The 8,909-nt window shown below is 37.7% G+C and overlaps 3 protein-coding genes across 4 annotated transcripts in view; all 3 read right to left on the bottom strand.

Moving 5' to 3' along the window:
* LOC107672392 (dehydrogenase/reductase SDR family member 11-like) overlaps positions 1-215 on the bottom strand; it is a 2,602-nt gene extending 2,387 nt beyond the window's left edge. Inside the window, exon 1 of the mRNA XM_016465556.1 lies at positions 41-215. Coding sequence (XP_016321042.1) covers positions 41-172 — 132 coding nt within the window. The 5' untranslated portion in view covers positions 173-215. The remainder of the gene's footprint in view (positions 1-40) is intronic.
* Positions 216-1,256: 1,041 nt separating this feature from the next.
* On the bottom strand, positions 1,257-3,211 carry LOC107672391 (dehydrogenase/reductase SDR family member 11-like). Its single transcript, XM_016465555.1, has 4 exons — positions 3,083-3,211; positions 2,483-2,575; positions 2,335-2,400; positions 1,257-1,420 (listed from the first exon to the last, which is right to left on the bottom strand). Exons 1-4 carry the CDS (start codon positions 3,209-3,211, stop codon positions 1,388-1,390), a joined length of 321 nt encoding a protein of 106 aa, XP_016321041.1. The 3' UTR covers positions 1,257-1,387.
* A 2,353-nt stretch (positions 3,212-5,564) lies between these two features.
* Positions 5,565-8,909, bottom strand: ca4b (carbonic anhydrase IV b). 2 transcript variants are annotated; one of them, XM_016465552.1, is made up of 8 exons: positions 8,644-8,909; positions 8,134-8,181; positions 7,654-7,818; positions 7,389-7,534; positions 6,884-6,976; positions 6,740-6,806; positions 6,366-6,529; positions 5,565-6,284 (listed from the first exon to the last, which is right to left on the bottom strand). In XM_016465552.1, the coding sequence occupies exons 1-8, from the start codon at positions 8,699-8,701 to the stop codon at positions 6,108-6,110; spliced, it is 918 nt and encodes a 305-aa protein (XP_016321038.1). In that variant the 5' UTR covers positions 8,702-8,909; the 3' UTR covers positions 5,565-6,107. The 2 variants fall into 2 exon arrangements, with proteins under 2 accessions (XP_016321038.1, XP_016321036.1); XM_016465550.1 differs by having other exon boundaries at positions 5,565-6,529.

Below are 8,909 nucleotides of genomic sequence, written 5' to 3'. Positions count from 1 at the left end.
TTATTCCACTACTACGAATGCATAGCCTACTGTAAATTACCTGAATTTGCTCCACATTTCTCGCACAGCCGACCACCTTCATGCCATGCTGGACAAGAGACTTCGCAATTGCAGCTCCGATTCCCACTGAAGCTCCAGTGACTAGAGCAACCCTGCCTCTCCAGCGATCCATGTTACAAGTTCGCACACCTCATACAGAAAACCTTCTCCAGTTTGCAGTGATCTTCACTGCATCCCCTTCTGTCAATGTATAGCTACTCATCTAGCCAATAGCAATGCACGCCGATTCTGCTACTGTGCTACATCAGCGCACCTGAATCCTGTCAGCTCCTCCGAGATTTTTGCGGGTTTGCAGTCACAAGAAATGATTGCAATTCAAACATGGGTTGCAATAGCTTGCTATTATGTTCTACTTCCGTATTTTCCAGTGTAACAGTAAAATTCAGTTCAGTAAAACGTGTTTAACCGTTAGGATTGTTGCTGAATAGCACTTCTGCATAGTCTCTTTAGTTTCAAAGCGTCACGTTCCTAAAATGCTATTCGAAATGCATGAAAATGTAACATAAATATCAATATTTAATGCAGAATATGGAAATGATATAATTTTGCCTGAAACCTTAATGCTAACTGTATTCAGTTTTTATGCACTAAAATATTTAGAGGTTCCTGTAATGTCACTATACTACATTATTGGTGGGCTTCTCAGCAAAATAAGAAAAAAATTCATACATCACATCAGTTTTTTTTTTTTTTTTAATAAAAGCAGTTGCAAATTCATTTATTTGGTGTCTGTAACATACCTTAAGTCCTCAGCCATGTTTGTGATATAATCATTTTTGTTTCTCCTTGACTTGAAAAAGAGCTATTTGATAGTTTCATCACAAACACCTCAAAAAGATAAGCACAACATAATTCCCTCCTTTTATTATTTAACACCTCATTTCAGAACATTAGTTCAAAACTGCAGGCACAGCAATGAAGAGAAACAAATAAAGTAGTATCAAATTTCCTTAACATTCTACACAATATTTGTTTATCTGTAAATGTTCATTCATTATGATGCCAAGCAAAATAAATTACTCTGATTCTGCCTCAATACTTAACGCAAAGTACCATTGATGCTTATTAAATTATTTCTCTTTTTTTTACAACGTACATAATAATAGTCATTAAAATAGTTATAAAAAGGTAATAAACTTCATGATCAGATCATGATCAGATGCTATTTGCATTTCAAAGGTTTGGAGTGCAGAAATTGTTTATGGGTCATTCTTGTGGCTTTTGTCAGCTCTACAGTTCATATTTTATACCATTCATGGGCTATTAATAAGATGATAAAGATTAGTCAGAGATTCTTCATCCTGTTTGTCTGTTCAGTTTATGTCAGCTACTCCACAGGCCTCATCTGAATGTCACCAATCTAGAGGTGGGAACAGAAAACCATTAAGAATTTAATCATGAAATGAAAAGTATACTGAACAAAATTATAAACGCAACACTTTTGTTTTTGCCCCATTTTTCATGAGCTGAACTCAAAGATCTAAGACTTTTTCTATGTACACAAAAGGCCTATTTCTCTCAAATATTGTTCACAAATCTGTCTAAATCTGTGTTAGTGAGAGACGGTTTCTGACAGTTTGTGCAGAAATTCTTTGGTTATGCAAACCGATTGTTGCAGCAGCTGTCCGGGTGGCTGGTCTCAGACGGTCTTGGAGGTGAAGATGCTGGATGTGGAGTTCCTGGGCTGGTGTGGTTACACGTGGTCTGCGGTTGTGAGGCCGGTTGGATGTACTGCCAAATTCTCTGAAACGCCTTTGGAGACGGCTTATGGTAGAGAAATGAACATTCAATTCACAGGCAACAGCTCTGGTGGACATTCCTGCAATCAGCATGCCAAATGCACGCTCCCTCAAAACTTGCGACATCTGTGGCATTGTGCTGTGTGAGAAAACTGCACATTTTAGAGTGGCCTTTTATTGTGGCCAGCCTAAGGCACACCTGTGCAATAATCATGCTGTCTAATCAGCATCTTGATATGCCACACCTGTGAGGTGGATGGATTATCTCGGCAAAGGAGAAGTGCTCACTAACACAGATTTACAGATTTGTGAACAATATTTGAGAGAAATAGGCCTTTTGTGTACATAGAAAAAGTCTTAGATCTTTGAGTTCAGCTCATGAAAAATGGGGGCAAAAACCCCCATATTATAATTTTGTTGTGTAAATACCTACCATACACTGCTCAAACTGATTATAAACTGCCTGTATAAATGAACAATGTTAGCAAAAACTAACAACACAATATTGTTTTCTCCAGTGATGGATGATGCTTACTTGAACATGAGGAGGAGCACTCAGGACATACACCACTGCGTTTGCGATGTCAGCTGCTTGTAGGCACTGAAAATATGATATTTAAATATTTAAACATTAAATGATGATCTACAACCATGTATAGAAAGGAATCAGTATTTGGCTATACCTTTATACTTTTATAAGTAGCAGCAGCCTTTTCTGGGTTTTCACTAAAGAGGTGGTAGGCAAATTCTGTCTCCACTAAGCCAGGAGAAATACACTGTTAAAGAAAGAGCGCACAAGAGCCAACAAGTCTGTTACGGCTTTCCTTTAAGCCGTTGTTGCTGATAACAGGAGTGAGCACATATTTAACGCGTGCAAAAACAGAGTCCATGCATACTGGCGTAGATCCAAGCAGAATGTCTTTATTTTGTGCAAGTGAATAAACAAAGCCTCAATCTTTGTCTCTCCTTCCTTCGTGGTCATAAACATCATGTACACATAGTGGGCATATCTTAAACACAGCACATATCCACATACTGCACAATCTACATTCTTGCAAGTTACCCTTTAGCACGGTCAAAAACCGTGCACTTCCCCATTACCAACTCCACCTGGCTCTAGTTTACACAGGTGCTCTAATTATACTATGGTTTAGCGCCACACAGTGGACAAAAAAATTTCTACAATACAGAAAATGGCTCCTACAAAGTCTTTGGACATGCAATAATCATATTACATAAATAAAGTGTTCAACAGAAGCACATCTTGATCCTCCTGCTCTTACTGTGGCACGTATGTGGGTTTTGGCCTCTCGTAACTCTTGCCTCAAACCTTCTGTGAGAGCCGTCACTGCATATTTGCTGGCAGTGTAGAAGTGTGCATCAGCATTGTTGACGACTCGGTATCCACTCATGCTAAAACACACAAATATATGAAATGTTTTGTTGACCCTGTACAGGCTGGAATCTGTGTACAGGCAAAAAAAACCACCCCATTGCAAAGTATAATTAATGCAAATTAACAAATCATCAAATACCATTAAATACGTGTCTGTATAGGCCCTGTGTGTTCTTCATTTGCGGGGTTTGTTTTGTTTTATGGATGGCTCGTCTAAAACCGCCAAGAGTTCGCCGCTAGGGGGCGTTCTCATTCATGGGTTCACAGAGATCGGCCCTCAACGGCAAACCATTGAACTTTTGAGCATTGAGCATTGAGCACTCCTTACTGAAATCACGTGATTTTGACAGTTTGATACGCGCCCAGAACCATGGGTTCGAAACAAATGATTTCCAAAAGTTTCGGAGCTTCACGAAACAGGGATTCAAAAACAGCCATCGCTAGATTGAAATGAGCTATTGGAAAGAACCGATTCGCAAAAACGAGTCGATGTCTTGAGTCGCTACAGTGTTACTTACGTCCATCATAGTCTTCCAGCCACTCGTTTTGCCGCTCAACAGAGGCTCCTGGAGAGCCAAACCACCAGCATTATTAATGCACACTTCAACGCCTTGGTGAACAATCCAAATGATCACATTTATATGGGCTCTATATGGGAAAATGGTCCTATATGGTCCAGGTCACTCGTAAACACACCCACGTACAGTACACGTTCAACATTGTTTTTTTGTTTTGCTTCTGTTTCCCATATAATTATGCTACCATTTGTTTTAATGGGAGGTAGCAAAATCCGACAGGGTAGCACAAATCGTCAGAACACCGGCGCATAAACATTCACTTCTCGCAATGCTATAACGGTGCATTACCTCAATTTGTTCCACATTTCTGGCACAGCCGACCACCTTCATGCCATGCTGGACAAGAGACTTTGCGATTGCAGCTCCGATTCCCACTGAAGCTCCAGTGACTAGAGCAACCCTGCCTCTCCAGCGATCCATGTTACTTGTTACTCTCACGAAGGTCAAGTGCTGGGCAGCTGACTGTGTGGTCGCATTGATCAGGGTTGCCAGGTCCAGGTCACTCGTAAACACACTCTCGTAAAGTACACGTTCAGCATTGTTTTTGTTTTGTTTCTGTTTTTATCCGTTTATCTGATTTTAGTGATTTTAGCTAGGCTTAACTGACTATAGGCCTATTATATAAATATTCTATTAAGCCTAGGCTATTTATTTTATTTGGTACGTATTTGTTACTCTCTTTTCAATATATAAAAAATAAAAAATAAAACAAAATATAAATTCTGATAGCTAATAGTCTTTTTAATAGTTTATAATGAAAAGAGGTACAGGTGGTATGTGTGTGTTTATGAATGAATGAATGGTTATGCTTTTCCAAGTCTTTATGATGTTGTCTCCCTCTCAAAATTGTTACGGGGCTGACGAGACGTGAGGATCCATCTGCAAGCTTTTATTTAAGAGACGTGGTCAGAAACAGGCAAGGGTCAGACAATGGCAAAAGGTATATAGAGGGCAAGACACAAGAATAAACCTAGGGCTAGTGTGGGTCTACGATCGGCGAACAGAATCAACAGGGCGAGACTAGAGAGATAAATCCAGGTACAAGGCAAAGGTCCAGGCATGGGCAAACAGTATCCAAGTAGGGCAAGACGAGAGGGGGAATCCGAGATACACAGGCCAAGATCAGGACACAAGAAAACAGGCAAGGCAAGACTAAGATAAGGCTATGGAAAAACTAGACAGGCTCCGTAGAGTAGCTATCGCTATGAGAGTGATAAACGCTATACAATACTCGGCAATCCGAACAGGAACAGAGTGGGTGTTAAATAGAGTGAGTAATGGCTCTCAGGTGAGCGTGTGATTAGTGAAGGCTGTGTGATCAGTGAATTCAGCTGTGTGCGTGTAATCAGTGCAATGGTTGATGGGAAATGCAGTCCAGGGTGATGTGTAACAGTCTGTGTGGTGTGAGTCAATGTAATGGGAGAATAACCTCTAGTGGCAATCGGCCTGAAGCCCACGGACCGGATACGTAACAAAAATAAAGTTTTTATTATTTGAATTTAAAATTCTTATAGTTCCCATTTCCTTCTCTCCATCTCAGTTCTCCTTTCGGTTGCCAGATATTTTGATACCAATAAAAAAAATCGCCCAACTTGTTATGTCAATGAATAATCTGTCTTCTGAGAATTTCTTATCCCATAAGACTGTAACAGGTGCAATAAATAGTAAAAAGTGTTCAGCCTGTACAATTTTGGAGGGTTAGTTATTCATTCTGAAACAAACAAACATTGTATGACCTTGTTTGTTTGTTTGTCAAATTTCTTTTTATTGTTTTATAATTTGGATCGAACATATACAAATGCAGAAAAACAAGAATACAGTAATTAGAATGATAAAAATCACCAAGACCAGTTCTCAAAGTATTGTCTCATAATATCACATGAGCAACCATGTTCCTCTATGTCATCTATATGCTGTATAATGTTATACAATGTATTTTGTGCTTGTTAATTTATACTTTCCACAAATCAAGCATTCTACATTCTTGTAAAAGGGAATATTGTGCAGTAACGGTTGCACGCAAAATTTGGTACAGAGTTAAATGTTTTTTTTTTCCCACAACAGTTAATTCAGTGAAAGTTCAATGGATGTCAAAATTCAGATTTTTATAGAATTAATTTTCATTAGGTACAGATAGAACATTTTGAGAAGACCTCAGACGTTGGATGTGGAGAGTTGACTACCTGTCTTTCATACTAGATAATTTTATGCTACATAGGCCTACATTTTGAAGCCACACATGGCTAAACGATTATAAAGTTTGATTTGCCATGAATTATTGATGAATGATAAATAACTTGCTTCAGAGCAAAACCCCAAATAGATAACCATAAGTTAGACAGAGAGAACATAGAAGGATGTGAAAACAGAGCTGACCAATAAGGCAGTGCTAACACAAAAAACATAACTCCTAGAATAATACACTTCACGTCCAGCCCGCAGCTGAATGGGTCGGTATGTGTTTACCATGGCAGTCCCGTCAGAAAACATCAGGCTTGAAAATGCAGAAAGCTGCAAGACAAAGATAATAAGGTTTTCTTTTATTCTGATGATGTGTAAAAGTTTCACTTGTTTATACACAAAACAAATGACCTGTTCCTTGCTGAGCGGTATCGCTTTCTCAAATATTGTCCAGACCACAGCTTCAGAGCAGCCTGGTGTGGTGAGGGACCCCTGGTAGCGGAAGTACCTCTCCAGTTCATTATGGGGGAGAATGAGCATGTCTAATGATACAGCTGACAGTGTTCCATTAGTGCCTAAAAAAGATGTTTTACAAGTTGTCATGAAGTTCCCGTTCTTTGTTCTAAGTATAGCCTGTCTAAATAATAATACATTATCAAACAGCTTCCTCCCGTATTTGAGATATTGCGACCTTGAGTGACTATGTTTAGCACTGCTGTATATCAAACAAAAAGCAATAAATTAACATATTTATTAAACCTTAGAGGTATATAAAATAACCTTACCAGGATGTGTAATATTTTTCAGAGAATTTATGAGGCCATCATATTTTTTATTGGCACTTTGTGACTCCTGTAAAATAAGATGCATGCGATAAAACGCTGTTTTATTATCTGCAAGTAACAAACATTTAGAAAATGTGGGTTTACCTCGTAAAAAAATCCAAGAACAGCAACTCCAGACGGGTCATTAATGGCCTGTTCCACAGAGTTGTACTTTTCTTTTATATGTACAATGTGAAGCTATTAAAGATACAAAATGCATCCTTAGTTTCTTATCGATTCACAGATAAGTGTAGGAATAAAACATGTCTGTCCACCTTATTTTGCGATGTTTCCACATAAATAAAGCTATTTCCAAATAGCCTAATTTTCTGTGTGAATTTGCGCAACTTCCGATTCAGTAGCCGCTGACAATGTGCAGTAACCGGTAACTATTTGTGCTATAAACCAGAGTGTTTATGAATATGTTAATAAATTCAAATAGTATGATAACAACTAGCACTTTGCAATATCAAGCAGCATAACGGATTATTTTTGTAGAGCTAAAATGACTGAAAGCGGATGATACCGGAAGCCATGCACACTCTATTTACAAAATGGACGTGCCTGCTCTTACATTAAAAATAAGATGGATATCTCAATAGCCTGTTACCTCCATAGGATATTTCTCTCCATCTATAGTATGTTCTGATCCAGGTCCACCGTTCTTGCCCCAGTGCAGGTGAAGCTGCTGAGCTTTGTAATTGTCTCCTAAATTGGCTCCACTAATTGCTGCTCTGTCTGGCAAATTAACTTGCACTACAGATGATAAAATATATGGCGAAAATGGTTTATAAAGTGAAATTGATATACAGTTGCCAATAATAGGTAAATGATATTCACCATTTAAATGTAGGCTATACTTAAGAGTAACTTACCTGTGTGTCCATTGTTTGTAATGAGAGTATTGATTGTATCTTGGTAGCCTGTAAACTTCACTGGGGTTAGATGATTGTCAAAGAGAGTTTTCTTTGTTACAATGTTAATGGGTGACTGTTTTGTATTTCCACAGGTTGTGGCTACTGATGCCCAGTCATCCGGTCCTATAAAAAAGTCATGCTGTTAATATAAATCATACAATATTGTTTCAAAAGTTTGGTTTATTTAATGTCTTTCAAATAAGTCTCTTTTGCTCATCAAGGATGCATTTTGTAAATCAAAACAGAGTAAAAACAGAAATTCTGTGTGGTTTATTAAAATGTAAAATAACTGTTTTCTATTTGAATATATTTTAAAATGACATTTATTCCTGTGATGGCAAAGCTGAATTTTCAGCATCATTACTCCAGTCGTCAATGTCACGTGATCCTTCAGAAATCATAATTTAATATAAAACACCGAACAAGGCACATGCTCACCTATGCATGAATGATTGTTGCAAGATACCTGAGACTGATAGCACCAATCTGAAAGGAAACCAAGTTGACTTATTGCAAACGAATTTATATGTAGTGTAATATATTAATCACATTTAATTGATTGCACATGTACATGAAAACAGACAATGACCAATGCATGTTTTCTATATTTAGGTCAGTCAGTTAAGAAGATTTTAACTGCTCATCTAAAACCTTCAAAGGCGTATAATTCCGTGTTTTAAATCTGCTTATCCACAAATGTATTATTTTATGCAATAATGTTGTATTAATTTCAATCTTACAAATCAAAAATCAACAACTCTCATTATCAGATTCTCATAAATCTTGATGCACTTCGTAAACGAAGTATTCATTCTCGCAGGTCTTATCCTAAAATTAACATCTAAAATGATATATTGATGGACTACCTAAATTCAGCAGCATCAGGTTTAACAGTAAATCTGTTTTTATGATAAATAAGATGACATTTACACAACTGAACACACTTACCTGCACTTGAAGCAAACCTGCATAAAATAGCAAGTACAGAAAAACAGAGCACATTCATCCTTAGTATTTGGATTAAAAAAAATCCACCTGAATTATCAATCCAGCTAAGGAGCAGGGGAATGTATTTTATGATAGGATACTTTGGAGGTGCATTTTATAAGAGCACAGTGACCCTCCCTTTCACGTGTTACTGCACAAAACCCATAAAACTCATTTCTATTAGAATGTATCATATATTCTTCTTACTTAGGAGTAATTTAGTGTGT

The sequence above is a fragment of the Sinocyclocheilus anshuiensis genome, unplaced genomic scaffold, assembly GCF_001515605.1.
Source record: "Sinocyclocheilus anshuiensis isolate Anshui unplaced genomic scaffold, SAMN03320099.WGS_v1.1 scaffold144, whole genome shotgun sequence".
NCBI lineage: Eukaryota > Metazoa > Chordata > Actinopteri > Cypriniformes > Cyprinidae > Sinocyclocheilus > Sinocyclocheilus anshuiensis.
The sequence above is the reverse complement of the archived record's forward strand: the minus strand, read 5'-3'. Positions and strand labels throughout refer to the sequence as shown.